We start from the raw sequence: 21,268 nt of genomic DNA on the forward strand, positions 1-21,268 counted from the left end.
TTTTAGTTCCTTTTTACTCTAAAACTCCACTTACACTTTCAGACATGAAAGTGAGACTAAACAGGCATCAAAGGTGACTTTCATATGTGAAAGTTGAAATTTTAGAGTACAATAATAAGGACTCAAATATTGATCTGTTTCTCATGTTGTTGTTGTTGATGATGAAATTAAAGGAGGCACCACGTTGGATCTCGCCTAGGGCACAGTAAGCCAGAAACGCCTCTGGAATAATATCTATAATTCTTATTGTGCGTGTGATTAAATGTCGATAGATATCGTATGCCGCATGCGTTACATAGACATTAGATTGACTGACAAATGACAGTTGACCCCGCATAGTCGTTTTATAGCGCCTCCACACAACCAGGAGTCGCTATGGCACAGACTGTGGAGGCTTGCAGGCGTGATTTCAACTCTTTTCCCCGCTGCTTGTCGGTGCAATGATGTAATGAAGTAAAAGAGAAGTAAAGATGGCGGAGAATAGCGGCACGGACCCGGCCGTGGAGACGAGCGCTGAGGAAAATGCCTCCGCTAGCGCGACTATCATCAAAGTTACCGTCAAAACACCCAAGGACAAAGAAGAAATAGCCATTCCCGAAGATTCATCCGTCGCACAGGTGATTTTTCGCATCTCCCGCTGTTTGTGTCGCCCAGGCGCGCGCTACACCAGCGGCTAGCTGCTTTAGCCGGTGAGCTAACGATTGACGACGACGAACCGAACGAGACGAAAATCTCCTTAGTGGACGTTTAAACTCACTTTTACTTGTATAAATACCAAGATGGTGATATTGTGATCTGCTAAGATAAACTATTAATTTGTGGTTTTAGAAACCTACGCAATGCGAGGTTTTGTAATGCGCTGTTGTGGTTGTGAAAGAAACGGCCTGCTCATGTAGAAGGTTCTAGTGTGTCATTTATTGGTCGCGCTTTTTTCCTGGAATGATTGATTATTGTTGGGTTAACAAGCATATATATGGGTTCGCAGTGAAGTATGGATATAACAAGTATGTTGAATGACTATATTGTCTTTGGATTGGAAATAACTGTTTAAGTTCATTTCGTTTTCATTATAGGGTGGGATAGACAAGGTAGCTGGCGATGCGATATTATATCGATTCCTCATTTGTTTTATGTTTTGCGATTTCAAAACTAATATATATTGCGATATTTCACTCCGTGTTTCGTGTTTCTCATTCGTCTTCACTGGATTTCAGAGGACTGTTACCAAATCACCAAATGCATTGTGAAATGAATATAAAAGAGCAATTTTACAAAATAATGTGTTTATTTCCTAATATCCATGTACAGTACATTATTATAGTCTTTACGAATACAGTAGTAGCATAAACATTTTAAAATCTTTTATTTTTGTAACGGTGGTTGATTATGTGTGAAGCACCGATGTTTATATCCTAGATTGATTTGTGAGAGGAATGTTTCCCATCACCATAATGTGAAAAATTGTCAATTACAATATTGATACTTAGCCTGCAATCAATACAATATCACGATATATCAATATTTTTCCCACTATTTATTTTATGCTATTACTGTATCATGTTGATAGTTACTAGCTAGAGTTTTTGGAAGTGTGTCCCTCAGGTGGGATTGTATTGATCTAATTTCGTGTGTAAAGTTACGTTTTTTTCTTTTCTTCTACTGAATAGTTTAAAGAAGAAATATCCAAAAGATTCAAGGCAAAGCAGGACCAGTTGGTTCTGATTTTTGCTGGCAAGATCCTGAAAGATGGAGACACGCTCGGTCAGCATGGCATTAAAGACGGACTCACAGTTCATCTGGTCATCAAAACCGCACAAAAGTACGAAGATTTTCATATCCATCACCATTTGTTGTAATATGATGATGCTTATGTTTTATGTTGCATTGGTTTAAAGGGAATATTTGGATCACATTTAGGTTGTTTTTGTTTTCTAGGACTTCAGGTGGCGATAGTCCACAGTCTTCTGCCTCTTCTGTCCCTGGACCATCGCAGGGCAACGATGCCGGGACCGCTACCCCCAGCCCGACTGGCAACCTGGGCACAACCCAGGGCAGTGGGCAGACCCCATCCCCGTCACAGCCAGCTAATTTACTAGGTGGGTGATCAGTTCATTGTCTCTGATTGTTTTCAGTGTCATTCCAGAATATTCTTTTTGTTTGTTTTTCATATACCCTCAGATTTTATTTTTTTAATGCTTTGTGTTTTTATTTTTATTATTATTTGTTTATTCATTAGAGGGAAATGTAACCCAATAATTAAAATTGTCATGTACTCCCATGTTGTCCAAAATTGTATGGCTTTTGTTAGGCAGAATGTTGGCCTCAGTCACCATTAACTATCATTGCATGTTTTTTTTATGCAATGGAAGTAAGTGAATGGTGTCTAAGGCAAATATTCTACCGAACATCTTTGGCGTTCCATGGAAGAAATTAAAATGGTTTGAAACAATATGAGGGTGAGGAAATGATGACGATTTTCAGGTTAATCATCCATTTAATAGATAAGTTCTTATGTAAATATATTTGTTTAAAAGACTTGTTAGTCCTAATGAAAAAAATGTTGTCTTGAGATATTTCTGTACTTTTTATTTGTATTTATGTCATATTCTGGTTCACCCTGTGTTCTCAGCTGGTTTTGGTGACCTGTCAGGCCTGTCTAATCTCGGTATGGGCTCTGCCAACTTCATGGAGCTCCAGCAACAGATGCAGCGGCAGCTCATGTCCAACCCAGAGATGCTCTCTCAGATCATGGAGAACCCGCTTGTGCAGAGCATGATGTCCAACCCTGACCTTATGAGGCAGATGATAGTGGCCAATCCCCAGATGCAGCAACTAATGGAGCGCAACCCAGAGATTTCACACATGCTCAACAACCCAGAGCTCATGAGACAGGTATGTTTGTCTGGAGATGCACTGTGGTATCTAGTGCATTTGATATTGGTCATGTGGCACAACAGATATTGTGCTTTTCCCATAAATAAAAGCTTTTTTCTCATGTAGTGGTAATGTACTAATATTTAATAAATTATAACAATGAATTATACTAATGTATCAATCAAGATATATCAAGCATAATGGTATAGTAACTTTACAAAAATCCTTTTTGCTTTGCAAGACAATGGAGTTGGCAAGGAACCCAGCCATGATGCAAGAGATGATGCGTAACCAGGACCGGGCGCTTAGCAACCTAGAGAGTATTCCCGGGGGGTACAATGCACTCCGGAGGATGTACACAGACATTCAGGAGCCCATGTTTAGTGCTGCACGTGAACAGGTCTGAGGAAATAAAATAAAAAGATATTTAAAATGTATTTATTATTATTATTATTTAATAACCAAAATATTTTACACACAAATGACAATTGTCATTTACTCACACTCATGTTGTTCTAAATCCCTTTGGGCTGACTTTTTTCCATGGAACACAAAAGATAATGAACACAATGTTAGCCTCAGTCACCATTAACTTTCATTGTATGTTTAAATATATTTATTTAAAACAAAAATGTGGGTCTGCTTTCCACACAATATAGGCTTGAATTGCAACACTAAAGGTCACTAATTATGTTAAGTATTGTCTTGTGAAATTACAATGTGTAACAATATATTTAACCTTCTTTATAATAGTTCGGAAATAACCCCTTTTCGGCATTGGGTGGTAATGCTGATGGCTCGGGAATACAGCCCTCCAGGACAGAAAACAGAGAGCCCTTGCCAAATCCCTGGAGCCCCCCAGACACAGCCACCTCTGGGACTGCTACCACCACAAGCTCCACCACAAGCTCAACCACACCCAGTGTGTCCAACCCACTGGGCATTGCCTCCTCTAACCTTGGCAATGGTAATGGCCTTGTTAAATGTTGTTGTGGCGGAAAAAGGAAATGGTGTAGAGAATTTGCAATTAGATGCATTTTAAGCTCCCAGGATCTTATTGTTAGTTGCTTCAATAGCATTATTGTGTTTTTGTTTACACATTTATAGGGTCATTTACCCCAAAACCAAAATTCTGTCATTTACTCACTTATTATATTCTAAACCAAATGACTTGATGTCTTCTGTGGAACAGAAAAGGAGATGTTTGTCAGAATGTTAGCCTCGGTCACCATTCAATTTTATTGTATGTAGAAAATAATAAAAATTTAAATCATACAAGTTTGGAATATTGAAATGAGGGACTTTTAGTTTCGGTGAACCATCTCATTAAAACTTGCTTATAAAGCTGAAGAAATAATGTTTAAAAGGGTGCATTGAATGACTTGCATTGAATACACTGCTGAATTAAAATGTTGTCATAGATTCAGTGATTTCATGTAATACGATTTATATCTGATCTCTCTGGTTCACCTGTTGTTGAACAGGTATGTTTAACAGTCCCGGCATGCAAAGCCTCATGCAGCAGATCTCGGAGAATCCACAGCTTATGCAGAACATGCTTTCTGCTCCCTACATGCGCACCATGATGCAATCCCTGGCTCAGAATCCTGATGTTGCCTCACAGGTCACAAACTACCATCTCTGTTTTTTTTAACAGTTTGGAATAGCTTCTATGTTCTCTTACTAATGTTTGCATGTGTTAAAGATTTACAAATGAATTGTGTGTTTTTCAGGTGATGATGAACAACCCGCTCTTTGCTGGAAATCCACAGCTACAGGAGCAAATGAGACAGCAGTTACCAGTGTTTCTACAGCAGGTATGTGCGGTTTGAATTTTAATTTGTAGTGGAACTATTTCTTTAATTTAGGTTTATAATCTGCTTTTATGTGTTGATGGGCTTGTTTATCGGACTGATTTGCAGATGCAGAACCCAGAATCCCTCTCTGTAATGACAAATCCTCGAGCCATGCAAGCCCTAATGCAGATACAGGAAGGACTGCAGACACTTCAAACTGAAGCCCCTGGTCTTATGCCCAGGTGAGATTGTTTGTCATCTTCCATAGAAACATGCAGGGCAGGCGTATGTTGTACAGCATAAGAAATCCCAGAGAACACGTCCTCTCTTTCATCAAGTAAAAACAGCATCCTCTGGATTAAAACATTTTTGTGTTATATGCTTGCACGTTATGTTTCAGCCCTTTGAGAATATTCAATTTATGTATTTGCAAAAAAATATATAATTAACCAAATTCTTCAAGATGTATGACAATAAAAATGTAGTTAAAAAAATATGATCAAGTCCTCATTAACTATGTATAGTAATTAACAGTAATGCTTGCATAACGTTTCTCTAAAACATTTAAAAAACATAAATTGCCACATGAGTTAACATTTTTGTGATGGCACCAATGGATCAATTAAACCGTTTTGAATATATTGATTGAACTGGGGTTTCTTCTGGGTTTCAATCAGAGGCGTTATTAAGATGTCTGAATGCTCACATAGTCACGAGACTACAGGATTGCAAATTAATTTCATGACACCCTTTAGGAAGGGTTGTGGCCATATAAAAAGCACATTAAAGTCATATCAATATTCACGGCTTAATTTTCATGAATTCTTGCTTAATTTATGACTTAATCGAAATACAGGTGAAACTCGAAAAATTAGAATATCGTGCAAAAGTTCATTAATTTCAGTAATTCAACTTAAAAGGTGAAACTAATATATTATATAGACTCATTACAAGCAAAGTAAGATATTTCAAGCCTTTATTTGATATCATTTTGATGATTATGGCTTACAGCTTATGAAAACCCCAAATTCAGAATCTCAGAAAATTAGAATATTGTGAAAAGGTTCAGTATTGTAGGCCCAAAGTGTCACACTCTAATCAGCTAAACACCTGCAAAGGGTTCCTGAGCCTTTAAATGGTCTCTCAGTCTGGTTCAGTTGAATTCACAATCATGGGGAAGACTGCTGACCTGACAGTTGTGCAGAAAACCATCATTGACACCCTCCACAAGGAGGGAAAGCCTCAAAAGGTAATTGCAAAAGAAGTTGGATGTTCTCAAAGTGCTGTATCAAAGCACATTAATAGAAAGTTAAGTGGAAGGGAAAAGTGTGGAAGAAAAAGGTGCACAAGCAGCAGGGATGACCGTAGCCTGGAGAGGATTGTCAGGAAAAGGCCATTCAAATGTGTGGGGGAGCTTCACAAGGAGTGGACTGAGGCTGGAGTTACTGCATCAAGAGCCACCACACACAGACGGATCCTGGACATGGGCTTCAAATGTCAAACGTCTTACCTGGGCTAAAGAAAAAAAGAACTGGTCTGTTGCTCAGTGGTCCAAAGTCCTCTTTTCTGATGAGAGCACATTTTGCCTCTCATTTGGAAACCAAGGTCCCAGAGTCTGGAGGAAGAATGGAGAGGCACACAATCCAAGATGCTTGAAGTCCAGTGTGAAGTTTCCACAGTCTGTGTTGGTTTGGGGAGCCATGTCATCGGCTGGTGTTGGTCCACTGTGCTTTATTAAGTCCAGAGTCAATGCAGCCGTCTACCGGGACATTTTAGAGCACTTCATGCTTCCTTCAGCAGACAAGCTTTATGGAGATGCTGACTTCATTTTCCAGCAGGACTTGGCACCTGCCCACACTGCCAAAAGTACCAAAACCTGGTTCAATGACCATGGTATTACTGTGCTTGATTGGCCAGCAAACTCGCCTGACCTGAACCCCATAGAGAATCAATGGGGCATTGCCAAGAGAAAGATGAGAGACATGAGACCAAACAATGCAGAAGAGCTGAAGGCCGCTATTGAAGCATCTTGGTCTTCCATAACACCTCAGCAGTGCCACAGGCTGATAGCATCCATGCCACGCTGCATTGAGGCAGTAATTAATGCAAAAGGGGCCCAAACCAAGTACTGAGTACATATGCATGATTATACTTTTCAGAGGGCCGACATTTCTGTATTTAAAATCCTTTTTTTTTATTGATTTCATGTAATATTCTAATTTTCTGAGATTCTGAATTTGGGGTTTTCATAAGCTGTAAGCCATAATCATCAAAATTATATCAAATAAAGGCTTGAAATATCTTACTTTGCTTGTAATGAGTCTATATAATATATTAGTTTCACCTTTTAAGTTGAATTACTGAAATTAATGAACTTTTGCACGATATTCAAATTTTTCGAGTTTCACCTGTATTGCCCAGACCCAGTCATAATTCACAATCAAACAAATTGTATGAACATATCTTGACTCCTCAAATAAACTTGCCTTATTTCTTTCTAGTCTGGTTCCTGGTGCCATCCCTGGTGCCATCCCTGGTGCCATCCCTGGTGCCCCACTGCCAACAGGGGTAAATGTGACCCCTGAGAATGTTCCACCCTCCGGCCAGGGCTCCACCCCCACAGCTGGTACTAATCCTGCCCAGCAGCAGCTCATGCAACAGATGCTACAGATGTTTGCTGGAGGAAGTGCATCGGTAAATTTTTTTTTTAAAATACATTTGTTTTATTATTATTATTTTCCTTCTGCTGTTCTGTACGCTTGGAATGGACCTTGTATACTTGTTTTTGTTGTCACTTCGCGATAAGGTGCAAAAATCTATTTTCAACCTTTTGGCAATATTCAATATATACTTGAATATATATCTCACTATTTATGTATTTTCTATGAAGAAGAATAAATATTTTGCCATTGTAGCCAAATTGATTCAAAAAGTTTAATGCTAGAAGTAAAATACAGTAAAGATCTTTTTCATCTATTATTGTAGTTATTCATGAAATGAACATGGTAACTTGTGAACGTTTTCATTGTTTGGACACCGTTAACATTTTTGAGTGTTCATCGTTGAACTATAATTCGGAATTGTTATTTGAAAACGGAAGCCAACTGATTCATGAAAATGAGTTGAACTTATCAACTAAAATGCTGTTTTTGCCTTTACGTTTTTATTGGAGATTTTATTTGAACAGATCTGTGTTAACTTTCACATACTTGCAAGTTGTGAGACGGAGGGATTGTAAAACTAGTCTAATGGCCACATAAAAAGCAGCTGTATGCTCACGTCACATATTTTGCTTCATCTTGCAGACTCAGACTCCAGAGGTTCGTTTCCAGCAGCAGCTGGAGCAGCTGAGTGCCATGGGCTTCATAAACAGGGAAGCCAACCTTCAGGCCCTCATCGCCACCGGGGGTGACATCAATGCCGCCATCGAAAGACTGCTCGGCTCTCAGCCTTCCTAATTCCACCAGCTGAGAGCGTGCAAAGGAAGACATGAAATGAACATAGTCCATCATCACATAAAATCTGACAAGCCCACATAGACAGAATTCCAATTATTTCTCAAATTTTTTTAAATTTTTTTTTTTTTTATCTTTGAATCAAGAGCAAAGGGGTTCCAAATTTGTTTCCTTGAACAAAAAACAAAACCAGAATCGCTGTGGAATGACATCACACTAACCCACTCATCACTAGTAAGATGGGACAAAGCTTACACTTGCTGAACAAGTTTAGGTTACCATTCCTTATAATTAAAACATACTCGCATGAGACACTGCACAATAATTAGGGGAATAAAAAAACATATGCTTGAATTCCTAAGCCAAAGGAATTCTTGTCTGTTGTGAGAATGCTTGGTTTCCTTCATTTCTTTCTGTTTCTCCTAAATCATGCCTGATCAAACCAGTATTTATTGCAGAAATGTAGAGCTTAGTCTTTACTCCCTTTAAGCTTCCTCGGTTCACGTTGATTTGAGTTCCTTGACATTTGATGTGTTATTTGAAACCTAATAGACATGAACATGTCAGAGCACTATAACACCTTGACTCTGATCGCTTACATTTAAGCTATTTTAGAAAGGTATGAGTTTTGGAAGTGAGATTCAAGATATTCCGTCATCTCGTTAGTCGTTTGCCTTTGTGGGGAGTGTAAATGAAGCAACGGTAAAGGCTTGTTATATTGGTAAGGTTGTAACAAAGCTTCAATAAAATTATTTCTCAGCTTAACGAGCAATGGCGAACACAGGCAACATTTTGTCTTTACCATATCTTTTTGCTTTGACATTGAAGTAATCTAGTGCCTGGAGAAGACGTGTATTGTATACTGGTTACATCATTCTCAAGTTGATCTGGCAGTGAACCTGGTTACGGCATGATAGTGATGCTAGCTTATCTCAGTGCTAATCAACAGCCATCTAATGGAACTAACAGCTGAGTTTTGATGTGAATTAAAAATGTGTTCAACTTGTTTTGCTGTACGTCCATAATCTATATATATAAAAACAAAGTCTAAATGAATTACATGGTAAACACCTGAAATTATTGGGATTTGTTGTTTCTTAAAGCCAACAGCAAGTTAAAGTATCATTGAGGGTTGTGGTTATCATGGGTGAGTCAGATGCTGCTTACTGAAAATATGACCACAACACAAGTAATATTAGTGTGGAATTCACAGACCAAACTCCAGGAAGTCATATTTATAAATGATATAATTATTTTTAAGCCTGGAAAAGTCATGGAAATTTCTATAGTGAATTCAAATAGGCCCACTTCAAGTAATGTTCAACTCCAACATATTTCGTCAGCTAGAATTTGCTTCACTATGCAATCTATCAATTACATAGAAATGACATGGAATCATGTCTTTTTTTGTATTTATGTACATTAAATGCCATTTACATATTTTGAACAGACATGGGAACGATAAGAAACTAAAGCAGAATCTAAGCTACTTGAATACTTGGTCAACACAAACAAAAACTGATAAGTACTATATGCTGTTACAGACTAAGGCTGGGCGATACAGCTAAAGCTTTAATCTTTATATATTTTAGGCTTTTGAAGATTTTCTAAATAGTCTTGTCTAAATATAGACCTTTGTGCTTAAAGGAATATTCTAGGTTCAGTAAATGATAATATCAATCTACAGCATTTGCAGGGTTGGGAGCGTTAGTTTTGAAATGTATTCCATTACAGAATACATGCTGTAATTTGTAACGTAGTCTGTTATATTACTCAAGTTCAGTAACTTATTCTAAATACTTTGGATTACTTCTTCAGCACTGGTAGATTTTTCCACTTGTTTTGATAAAAAATATATAAAAACTCTGCCAGTACAGCAAGACGAATTACACATTTTAAAAATGCATTCTCTGAAAAACCTAAATATCTTATGCAGTATAGTTTCTAAAACAAGATTAATCAAATTGATCTTGTTTTAATGATTTTTAGATATTTTTACAGGAAACAATACAAAAATTATAATCATTAATACGAATTTGGCCAAATATCAAAGGTCTTACTAGAAAAAATTAATGATGATCCAACGTGAATTTTCTTGATAAAAAAATATGATCATGTCTGGTAACGTGCATGTAAAATGGCTAGAAATAGCATTGTAGCTTAGCATAAAGCTGACAATATACACAAGGTTTATTTATATTTCTTTTGCCCCAAATTTACTTCATACTTACTTCTCTGTCTGCTCGTATGAATGTAACACATCATAAGAAAGTGTTTCACCGCTATTCAAATGCACTTTGGATCACATCATTTATATGTCATTTTTCCATCTGAAAGGACTAAATATTAAATGAAACAAATGACAATAAAATGCAAAGTAATCTCTTCAGTAATTAAAATACTTTTTGATTGTAAATGAATTCTAAATACCAATTATTTAAATTGTAACTGTAGGCCTAGTAGAATACAGTTACTTATATTTTGTATTTTAAATACGTAATGCCGTTACATGTATTCCGTTACTCTCCAACCCTGAGCATTTGTGGCAAAATAATTTGGACTTGTCCCTACTGTCTAGGTTACAGTGAGGCACTTACAATGGAAGTGAATGGGGACAATCTGTAATACTCACTGTTTCTAAAGTATAGCCACAAGACGTAAACAACATGCATGTTAACATGATATTAGTGATAAAATCCCTTACTAACCTTTTCTGTATAAAGTTATATCCAATTAAACAACCGTTGCTATGACGATGTTACTCAAACAGTTAAACCTCAAAAGTAATGATTTTTAACAGAATTAAATTAAAAGTGCTTTTATAAAATTATAAGCTTCACTTTTTATGTTTTAAACCCTCCAAAAAGGTCTTTAGAGGTTTATAACGTATTCATAAAAAACAATTTGTCTATGGAAAAAAATTAACGGTATTTGTATTTCCGGAACACGACTGTCCATGATCTCAAATGTGTTTCAAAACTACATTTCCCATGATTCATCAGCACGGAAGTCAAAGTCAGCTGTTTTTCATCTAGTCCTGCTGGAAGTTGGTTGCTGAAAGCTCTGTTACATTTGAAACGTTTATTCGTTTTTTGTTGTTGTTGTTGCGTACTTTTCCATTAAATTATGTTGCGTCCTAAAGCACTAACACAAGTGCTCAGTCAAGCAAACACAAGTGGCGTACAAAGCACATTGTAAGTACTTTAAATTCAATCATTGCTCATGTGGTTAGCTTAGCTGTCAGATAAACACGCAGGAAACAATAAGCATAATAAGTAATGTTATTATAATGTGATATAATATTTTTTCCTCTTCATTTAATATTTTGGGAAATATGATTGTTGATTTGCATGACAAAGCATATATTATAATATATATGTGTGTGTATATATATATATATATATATATATATACACACACATATACATATACATTACTACAGTAGGCCCAAAAGTATTTTGCACACAAGTTACATTTAAAAATGTATGAATTGTAGTGTCAGAAATTAAGTTTTATATTAAAGCCAATATTAAAACTGGATTTTGTTTTAACCTGTGTGTGTGTGTGTGTGTGTGTGTATTTGATTCAGACCATCGGTCTCTTCCGTTTATGTAAAATACATTCATTTAATAAATTAATTCATCAAATTTTCAAGATTAAGAATTCAACTTATCCAAAGATTTAAATCAGCATCAACTCATGTATGCCAAAATATGTTTAAATAGAACTATAATAGAATATTTAGATCTATATCAGATGTAAAAAAATAAATTGTATTTCAAAATCGGCCAGATTAATGTCTGATCCTGATGAATGGCATTGCATTTGATAACACCATATCAATTTAGCCTTTAAAGGTAAATAGGTAATGTGAAATTATGTAATTTGTAATGTGTAATACACCTGTAAATTGTGGTTTAAGTGTCTAAATACTTTGAATGTTGCAATGTTGCAATTTTTGAAGTATGTTTTGTTTTTTATTTTAGATTACTGAATAATGAAGGCTCCCTGTTGGCCTACTCTGGATATGGAGACACTGATGCAAGAGTCACTGCAGCTATTGCTAGTAACATCTGGGCGGCCTATGACAAAAACGGACATCAAGCCTTTAATGAGGACAAACTGAAATTTATTCTGATGGATTGTATGGTATGGACGAAATGAGACAGTGGGGTTATTGTTTTGTAGAGTTTTGATTCATAGAGTATATGTAGTAAAAGGTGTAACAACATTAGAGGCTGAATTATGTTTTTTTTTTTTTTTTTCTTCAACTGCAGAAATGGAAAGGCTATCTACCATCCACAAATATGCTATTATTAAAACATTTATTTTACACTATTTACTCAGTTACCTTGATTATGAATTTACATTAACATGGTGATATACAATAAAACATATACAGATCAAAATGTTTACACAGATTTGAATTGGAAATGTGCGTTTTCTATGCACAGTTCAATAACAAATGGATGTATTGGTCTGCAATGATGATATTTTATAATGTACCACATTTTTCCTTTTCACTCCAGGAGGGCAGGGTGGCCATTACCCGTGTTGCTAACTTGTTGCTTTGCATGTACGCCAAAGAAACCGTAGGATTTGGAATGCTTAAAGCCAAGGTGAGACACTGCATATATGATCTGACAAATATGAAAGAATATATACAAATTCACATGGCATGTATTTTCTTGAACAATCATAAAATCATCATTATTATAAATATGTATTTATTTGTTTGCAGGCGGAAGCTCTAGTGCAGTACCTTGAAGAACCACTAACACAAGTGGCAGCATCATAGGGTGTTTTTTAAATACTTTTGACAACTTGTATTTATGTTCATTAAATGCCAGTTACATATTTTGAACAGAATCTTCTCAAGTAATTACCCGTTATTTATTTGCATTCTCAATATGATCCCTATTGCAAATTGTGTGCATATTCCACTCATTAATCTTTACATGAGCATGAACTAATCCATTTAATCTGCAGTTTCCCAATTGTTATTTTCTTGTTTTGTTCTCAGTAAGATTTTTGCAGTTGCTGATCAGGCTGTGTCTAGTGTTGAGCAATATAAAAAATATATATTAAGTTGTTTTACTTATCTAAGACAAACATTATGTATGTTCATTATGCATTTTGGCAGACTATTCAGTGGAGCAAAAATATCTGAATCTGGGTTTTTATATTTTTTTTATATATGATTAGTTTATTCCCCCTGGAAAATTAATTGAGTTTATCTAATAATATATCAAAAGAACAGTGAATATATATATATATGGATGGATGTATGTATGTGTATGTGTGTTCAAGCAAAATAGTAAATGCATTTGGTTAGAATAATGTGTAAATTGTATCACAGCAAGCAAATGTAATCTAAAATATGTACCATGGGAGGGGCTCCTCTAAGATAAGCGTCTTCCTGATCTCAGGAAAGACTGCTTAAGTGAAAATGATTGGTTGTGCATGGTGTGTATGTCGTCTTGTTATTGGCGGAGCAGGTGCACTATCACAGCCAGTATCATATGACTGCACCTGCTCTTGCCCTACCTGTCTGACCTGACTGCAGCTCACCTAAAGTCCCGCCCACCCTGCCTAAGTTACAGCACATTTGATAGCGGAACTGGCTGGCTTAATAAGAAAGCTAGTTCCTCGTACAAGCAAGTGAACTGTCCACCATACACTGTAAGGTTTGATTTCTGTTTATTACTGGGTTTTTTTAATAATTATTATTATTATTAATTGGTACTTTAGGCCAGCCTTGGTAATCCCGTTGGGATTGGTTGTGATCTTGACTCATGCAGTATTAATCTAAGTCTTTTAGAAAAAGGATATACTTTCAGGAGTGAGAATATGGGGTCTGATGAGGCCTACAACTTTGTTTTCAAAGGTAAGCTTTACTACATATCTGTGACCTTATACTGTATACACCTGCACAGATTGAAACATGATATAGAGTAGATACTGTACTGCCATGTCCTCTTTCCACCTCATGGCATTGTCAAAGAAGTAGCAATGTTACTTTCTTTACTTTGTAATATAAATTAAAAGAGTGCTTTTCGGATGTCTAATTTATTTCATCATCTGCAAACGTTCCACACTGTTTTTGCACTGTGTGACCTGCTGTTATTTTTCTTATATGACTAGATGTGCTAGTAAAAGTGTTAGAGAAAATGTAACATGGCAATTGTGGTAAGAAAACAGGGTGATGTCTACTTTGCACATATTAAAAAAAAAAAAAGTAGAAAATTGTTTATTGGCTAATAGAAACACTAGTATAATCTAGTGTGACTCTTTAAACTTTTACTTTTGTAAAACTAATCCAATAGGTTGGTTCAGTGCATACATTCTAATTTCCATGACAACAGAAGTATTGTTTACTCAAGATTACTGAGTTTAGTTAATCAGTCTGCACTGAAAAATCTAATTAGTTAACCTTTGCATGTAAGTCTTAAGTAAACTGAACTTATTTTACAGTAAATATACTTATTTGGCTCAAGTAATGTGAACTAGTCAACTTGACTTGAGCCAAATAAGTAGCCTATATTTTCTTGTTTTTTTTTTTTGTTTGTTTGTTTGTTTTAAAGGCAATTGGTTTCCTCGCTTTTTTTTTTATTTTTTAAAGTAGTCAACTTGTTACATTTTACAGTGTGGGAAGGGAAATACTTTTTGAAACTCCATGTGAAACCTCAAAAAGTGCACAATTACCAGCGAAAAGCATAGCAACCCTTTTAAAATCCTTTCATTTTGATCTGATTTCATAAAGGCTAAATTGAAGAAACAAAAGCAGTTATTTTATCATCTTTATCAAGTTAACAACATAAGAGCATGATCATTTGTTACAAGACCAACATAAAACTGTTTATAAATGGAGAAAATTGTTTAATCTGCTTAATATTTTGTTCATTGTGCAATGGCGGATGTCTGCAGTCTTTATTTGGTAGTATTTTAGGATTACATGAAAATTGGCAACTGTAGTTTTCTCACTAATACTTAAGTTACTAATTTTTGAGCACAAGTTAATTGATTAATACCACGTATACTATAATTTGACATGACATGTTAAATCCATTCCAATCCCAGCAATTTTATATTATAATCCAGGGTGGAGTGTTGATTTTGTTTAAGATCTTTGAGAAGTTTGAGTCATCCAAGTTTGCACCCACAAGTTTTGACATCACTTCTGTCTCGAATTGTAATGAACATGAAGCCTGGAGAATTTCCTTACAATGATTCAAAAGTAGAATTGAATAGTAAATATTTTATCTCTTAAAGTTGCAGTTAAAAAGAATAATTCTAAATTGCTGACAAATGAGTTTCTGTCAAGGAAGCATTGTTTCACAGAAATGTAGCCAAGTTTTTTTTTAATGATAGCATCTATGTCGAAATTGTATGTTGAAATACTTCACATTCCCGCTCAATGGAGCAACAGGATTTCAGTTAATGTAGATTTACTGTCAAATTAAGGATCAGAATGATGGTTTTAAATGTAATACTGAATATTTTTATACAAGGTTTAAAGACTGGTGCAATTGAATAAATCGATTTAATCTAGGTTTAAACTAAATCCTTATTAGTGCCTGCAGAAGTCCAAGAAAATTGTAGCTGATTGCATCATCAGTTTATATGTAAGTGGTTGCTCCTTTAATCCACAACCGATTATTGCACTTTACACAAAGACAGTGTTGCTAAATACACTAAGCAGGGCGTCTCGAAAATCTCTGGGCCCAGGACAAAAGATGTTTGGGTGGGGCCCTCTCTCCCCAGGCCCAATGAGTAGCCTATACTATAGAGGACCTGCATTGGCCTCCCTTATCATATTGCCTGGGTTTGGAACAACGTCCTGGTTGTCCTCCCCTGTCAAAAAGTCTTACAAATCTTGGTCAGTATTATCCCCAGCCACTTTGACTCATACACAACTCTTCGTTTTATTTCAGTGGTTTTGATTGGTGAATCTGGCGTAGGCAAGAGCAACTTGCTATCCCGTTTCACTAAGAATGACTTTAGCCATGACAGCCGCACAACCATCGGAGTGGAGTTCAGTACAAGGACTGTGCAGCTGAATGGTCTCACCATCAAAGCTCAGATCTGGGACACTGCTGGACTGGAGCGGTATAGGGCCATCACCTCAGCGTGAGTTATGCTTGGTGTAACATTGCAGTACTAGACAATTTACTCATCTACATGTTTTCCAAAACCTTTATGATTTGCTTTCTTCAGCAGAACATAGCATGAGATATGTAGTTCTGTTCCTGCTCTTTTTCTGTACAATACAATTGAATGGTGACCACGCCTGTCATGCTCCATGTACAAATAAAAGCACTCTGGTATCAGAATCATATTGCTATAACTACCTTTTTGCAATGTTATTTTTATGTGCCTCATAGTTTGTAACGTGGCACTTTCCTGGTAAAAATAAAAACTAAAGGCACTACAAAAACAATGACTTTTATTTACTTTCACACAAATCAGAAGTAAAACGGCATATTATCAGTTCAACTGGTTCCTCAAACAATGCAAGCTTCTGACATATAGACACTTTTTACTGAAGTACATGACATGTACATCAACATTTGCATTACAAAACGAACTACATTTACAAGCTTGTTCAACTGATAAAACGTTGCACTTGTGATGCAAATGACTGAATAGGGTCCTGAAGAGCATGCAAGTTGATACGTGAGCTGAAAGTGTCATAGAAGAACCACAGAATGATGTGGTTGCTTCAGCAATAGCATCACATTTGCTTTATATGACACTTTCGGTTCGGTTAGGTTTAGTGTAGGGAGGTAGGTTTTGTTCATTAAAACACGACAGAGCATCATCTCTAAACACCTCATCTGTTTGAGAGAAAATTTAACTCACTTTAAGGGCCACACAGTGAACATTTCACTTCAGAACTGTTGCAATATGTGTGAGGAGCATTGCAATATAATTTTGCAAACATGTCGCCACAGTCGCGTAATTTTCATAGGATCAGACTGAATAAGAACCATAAATACCATGAAAGCAATCTGTACAATTTGTGTGCTTTGATCAGAGTTTTTTAAAGCCATACAATATGATTGTGTAAGGAACAGACCAAAATTTAAGACGTAATTCACTGAAAGTCTTGCCATTATGTCTGCTATAGTCACCATCCATTTTCATTGTGTGGAACAGAGCAATCTGGTGAGTAGATGAAGGCAACATTTTTGGCTGTACTATTCATACTGTTCTCTCACATGGTACAAAAAGGGACAAATTTATTCTCCTGATCTGGTGCAAAACTGTTACTCTATTTCAGATATTATCGAGGAGCAGTTGGAGCTCTACTAGTCTATGACATTTCAAAGCATTTGACCTATGAAAGTGCTGAGCGTTGGCTGAAGGAACTCTATGATCATGCAGATCCTCATATTGTAGTGATGATCGTGGGCAACAAAACAGACTTGGCAGCAGTACGATCCGTTCCAACAGAGGATGCAAAAGACTTTGCAGGTATTTAAGACTTAAAAAATTAAGGAATAGTTTCATTACAAACCTGTATACTGGAACACAACAGGAGAAATGTAGTGCCGTCAGACTGATGAAAGACTAAAGTGACAGTGAAATTGAAAACCGATTTTTAGCTAAAATCGGTCTGTGTTTACAGAAATGCAAAACACTGCCCCCAGTGGCCAAAGCGGTAAGTGCTGTGGGGCGTGTGAGCTCAATTGTCCGGCTGTATTGTCCACAGAGGGGTGCCAAAAGAGAGTTGTTTTCAGCTGTAAAGGTTGTAAAACAGTTCAAAAGAATGCATATTTTATAAACTGAATTGAACCATCAATGGAGTAGAAATGTAATGCAAGAGGGAAAAATTTAACTTCTAAATTCACTCAGTATTGAATATGTGAACGCAATTACTTCCTGGTTTCAACGCAGGATCCGAACCCAGTTCTCCCACGCTGCTAACGCAGCATGCTTCTGGTCACCCCACAGGGAAAGGTAAACAAACTGAAGCCGATGCAAAAAAATTTGATAGGAGATGGCGTATGTCAGTGTGGAGCGGAGGGGGGCGGGGCCGGGTCGGAATATCGCGCGCCCGGTCCCCAATCGGCCTGATGAGGCGCGCGAGGGATAAAGGCGGCCGGTGACGATGGTTCGAGAGAGAGAGAATTACAGGCATGTCCGTCATGTGTGTGTATTGATGTTTGTGTGTTTTGAGTTTAATTAAATTATCATTTATGTTGACAAGCCGGTTCTCACCTCCTCCTTGCCCATCCTTTAACTGTGTTACAGTCAGTTAGTCGGAATGTGGCCGATCTTAGGGTATATACTGGTACTCTCGGAAACAAATTGCCGACTTCCTGGGTGATCATGTTGGTGTCGTAATTGCCAATTGTTGAGAGCCAAATTAGAGTTGAGGATTTCAGTGAATAAGTACATACATTTTGTTTTTTTCACTCAAACAAAGTTTGTATGGCTTCACAAGACTTGTATTAGTGCATTAGTCATATGCAGTACTTTTATGGCACTTTAATGCTGTTTTTTGGTCCTTTTGGAGCTTGAGTTGTTTGGAAAAGCTGCAAAAAGATTATTCAACATTTCTTCTTTTGTGTTCCAGAGAAAAAAACAGCATTCAGGTTTGGATGGGGTGGAAAAAAAATGACATTTTTAATTTATTTGTGAACTATTTCTTTAAACATATCTGTATGTCATGTACAATATTCATTTTATAACAAAATAAATACAATTTCAACTGTTAAAGGGACTCTTTAAGGGATATATTATCATCATTCCTTGTCCCCTCTATAGAAAAGAATGGTCTTCTGTTCATGGAAACTTCAGCTTTGGAGTCAACAAATGTTGAGGCAGCATTCAACACTGTCCTTACAGGTAGCAACAGTTTATTCTCCACACATCACTCCATATTTACATGTACTTTACATGACTTCCTTTATCTCTGGATTTGTCTTCAGTTAGGCTTGACATAATGAACACAAGCACTTCACTTCATTGTCATAATCACGGTGCCATTATTTGGTCCCTTTCTTTCAGAAATCCATAAAAAAGTGAGCAGCAAAGAGGTGACTCGAGGGTCCATCAATGCTGTGACGTTGTCCCAACCCAAAGCGCCAACAGCTGATGCACAAGAGGAAAAGAAGCCCTGTTGTAAGAATATGTGATGGAACATTCCAGATGGTGGGACATTCCAGTGTCTTGATGAAGTTGCAAAATTCAGTGTGTAGACTGAGAACCACCAGTTCTTGATTAGAAAGAACCAGCGTGATAAAAAGTGAAAGAAACTAAATCTGACTGACATAGCCATATTTGTATTTTTAAATATTATTTTATAATTAAAAGGCATTTTTAAAAGCTTGTCAGGTGTGACAAGAAAAAAATACATTTTGTTTCATTTAAAAGTATTTTCCCCATGTTCCTTCTCATTTCTTTGCATAGCAAAGACATTTGCTTCTGTTGATATTATTTATGAGATTTCATGCCAAAAGTTCCACATCATACTTTGTTATTATTGTAAGTGCATCAATGGATGCAGGAAAAATAAAGAATTTTATTAGTAAGATAAAGGGACATTTTTTGTTTGTTTGTTTTCATTTACATGCTCATTAACACATTTTGTGTTAAATTGTATTCATTGAACACACCTATGCAGATTTGAGCATAAAGGATACACCACATTCTGTGAAAATAATAATTTGTGTTAATTTTTAAACTAATCAGCACTAAATCAACATTGTGCTATTACAATATCTCTCTTTCTTTCTCTCTCATATATATATATATATATATATATATATATATATATATATACACACACACACACACAATTTTCTTTGCAATTCTTCCCATAAGTCCTGCACCCCTGAGTCTTCTCTTTACTGTTGTACATGAAACTGGTGTTGAGCGGGTAGAATTCAATGAAGCTGTCAGCGGAGGACATGTGAGGCGTCTATTTCTCAAACTAGAGACTCTGATGTACTTATCCTCTTGTTCAGTTGTACATCTGACCTTCCACATCTCTTTCTGTCCTTGTTAGAGACAGTTGTCCTTTGTCTTTGAAGACTGTAGTGTACACCTTTGTGTGAAATCTTTCAAGCAATTTCAAGCATTGTATAACCTTCATTCCTCAAAACAATGATTGACTGACGAGTTTCTAGAGATGCCATGTTTGGCCTAATATTGACATTAAGACATGCCAGTCTATTGCATACTGTGGCAACTCAAAAACAAACACAAAGACAATGATAAGCTTCATTTAACAAATCACATATCTTTCAACTGTGCTTGATATAATGGCAAGTGATTTTCTAGTAACAAATTTGCTATTTAGCATGATTAATCAAGGATAAGGTGTTGGAGTGATGGCTGCAGGAAATGGGGCCTGTCTAGATTTGATAAAAAAATTACCTTTTGTTTTGTTTTTTTCAAATAGTGATGGTGCTGTTTTTCACATCAGTAATGTCTTGACTATACTTTGTGATCAGTTGAATGCCACTTTGGTGAATTAAAGTACCAATTTCCCTCCAAAACAGCAAATTCTGTTCATTATTCCAAACTTTTGGCTGCCAGTGAATATATGAAGCAAACTGTTGCTTTTTATCTACATAAATCATAATAAAAATGCTTGATTTTTAAACTAATTTCATTATATGATGATAAGATTTTCACTTATGCTGGATTTATTCTATACAGTTGCAACTGAAGCAAACAGTCTGAAGTCGAACTGTGGTTTATAAAATGAAATTAAAATAGAAAACACACAAACCTGTGGAAAAATGCACATAATCTACACCCTTATTGTCTGTGAAGCTGTTAGTGTGGACATCAATGAACAAAGGCAGATTTAATAGAACAAAATCACCAGACACGCATACCAAGTGAGTTGAGTCATATTCTTTCAAAGGAAACGAGTCATCATTATCTACTACGTGGCATTTCCAGGCCCATAAGACACTGTAAAGTATGGGTGAAGTCATAGCAATGCTGTGGAATATGGAAGTCTCACCTGAGACAGCTGTATACTGCTGTCAGCAGTTCTTTCTTATAAAGAAACTTTTTTAACGAGTTAATGCTTCGTATTTTATTATATCACATGTTTTCTTTTAAATACTTTATATGTTTACAACGTTGTGTTTTATTTCCTGCCCAAAAAAAAGACACACC

General features: G+C 36.2%; 3 protein-coding genes across 3 annotated transcripts; all 3 read left to right on the top strand.

Moving 5' to 3' along the window:
* Positions 1-459: 459 nt before the first annotated feature.
* On the top strand, positions 460-10,320 carry LOC127657784 (ubiquilin-4-like). Its single transcript, XM_052146688.1, has 11 exons — positions 460-617; positions 1,668-1,819; positions 1,936-2,096; positions 2,630-2,892; positions 3,116-3,274; positions 3,628-3,841; positions 4,359-4,498; positions 4,608-4,691; positions 4,797-4,912; positions 7,172-7,364; positions 7,976-10,320. Exons 1-11 carry the CDS (start codon positions 471-473, stop codon positions 8,126-8,128), a joined length of 1,782 nt encoding a protein of 593 aa, XP_052002648.1. The 5' UTR covers positions 460-470; the 3' UTR covers positions 8,129-10,320.
* An 826-nt stretch (positions 10,321-11,146) lies between these two features.
* Positions 11,147-13,015, top strand: LOC127657799 (ragulator complex protein LAMTOR2). The gene is made up of 4 exons (XM_052146712.1): positions 11,147-11,319; positions 12,112-12,274; positions 12,655-12,744; positions 12,867-13,015. The coding sequence occupies exons 1-4, from the start codon at positions 11,252-11,254 to the stop codon at positions 12,921-12,923; spliced, it is 378 nt and encodes a 125-aa protein (XP_052002672.1). The 5' UTR covers positions 11,147-11,251; the 3' UTR covers positions 12,924-13,015.
* Positions 13,016-13,876: 861 nt separating this feature from the next.
* LOC127657797 (ras-related protein Rab-25-like) lies at positions 13,877-20,632 on the top strand. Its single transcript, XM_052146711.1, has 5 exons — positions 13,877-14,012; positions 16,060-16,255; positions 17,409-17,602; positions 18,899-18,979; positions 19,142-20,632. Exons 1-5 carry the CDS (start codon positions 13,976-13,978, stop codon positions 19,267-19,269), a joined length of 636 nt encoding a protein of 211 aa, XP_052002671.1. The 5' UTR covers positions 13,877-13,975; the 3' UTR covers positions 19,270-20,632.
* Positions 20,633-21,268: the final 636 nt, after the last annotated feature.

Source organism: Xyrauchen texanus, chromosome 17 (genome assembly GCF_025860055.1).
Source record: "Xyrauchen texanus isolate HMW12.3.18 chromosome 17, RBS_HiC_50CHRs, whole genome shotgun sequence".
Taxonomy (NCBI): Eukaryota; Metazoa; Chordata; class Actinopteri; order Cypriniformes; family Catostomidae; genus Xyrauchen; species Xyrauchen texanus.

What these genes read in the sequence shown, in the direction of transcription:
- LOC127657784 (XM_052146688.1), top strand. Translation starts at nt 471, where the DNA reads ATGGCGGAGAATAGCGGCACGGACCCGGCCGTGGAGACGAGCGCTGAG. An exon ending in AAGATTCATCCGTCGCACAG is followed by an intron (nt 618 to 1,667) that starts GTGATTTTTCGC and finishes TCTACTGAATAG; the next exon opens with TTTAAAGAAGAAATATCCAA. An exon ending in TTAGTGCTGCACGTGAACAG is followed by an intron (nt 3,275 to 3,627) that starts GTCTGAGGAAAT and finishes TCTTTATAATAG; the next exon opens with TTCGGAAATAACCCCTTTTC.
- LOC127657799 (XM_052146712.1), top strand. Translation starts at nt 11,252, where the DNA reads ATGTTGCGTCCTAAAGCACTAACACAAGTGCTCAGTCAAGCAAACACA. An exon ending in AGTGGCGTACAAAGCACATT is followed by an intron (nt 11,320 to 12,111) that starts GTAAGTACTTTA and finishes TTTTTATTTTAG; the next exon opens with ATTACTGAATAATGAAGGCT. An exon ending in TTATTCTGATGGATTGTATG is followed by an intron (nt 12,275 to 12,654) that starts GTATGGACGAAA and finishes TTTTCACTCCAG; the next exon opens with GAGGGCAGGGTGGCCATTAC.
- LOC127657797 (XM_052146711.1), top strand. Translation starts at nt 13,976, where the DNA reads ATGGGGTCTGATGAGGCCTACAACTTTGTTTTCAAAG. An exon ending in CTACAACTTTGTTTTCAAAG is followed by an intron (nt 14,013 to 16,059) that starts GTAAGCTTTACT and finishes GTTTTATTTCAG; the next exon opens with TGGTTTTGATTGGTGAATCT. An exon ending in ATTCAACACTGTCCTTACAG is followed by an intron (nt 18,980 to 19,141) that starts GTAGCAACAGTT and finishes CCTTTCTTTCAG; the next exon opens with AAATCCATAAAAAAGTGAGC.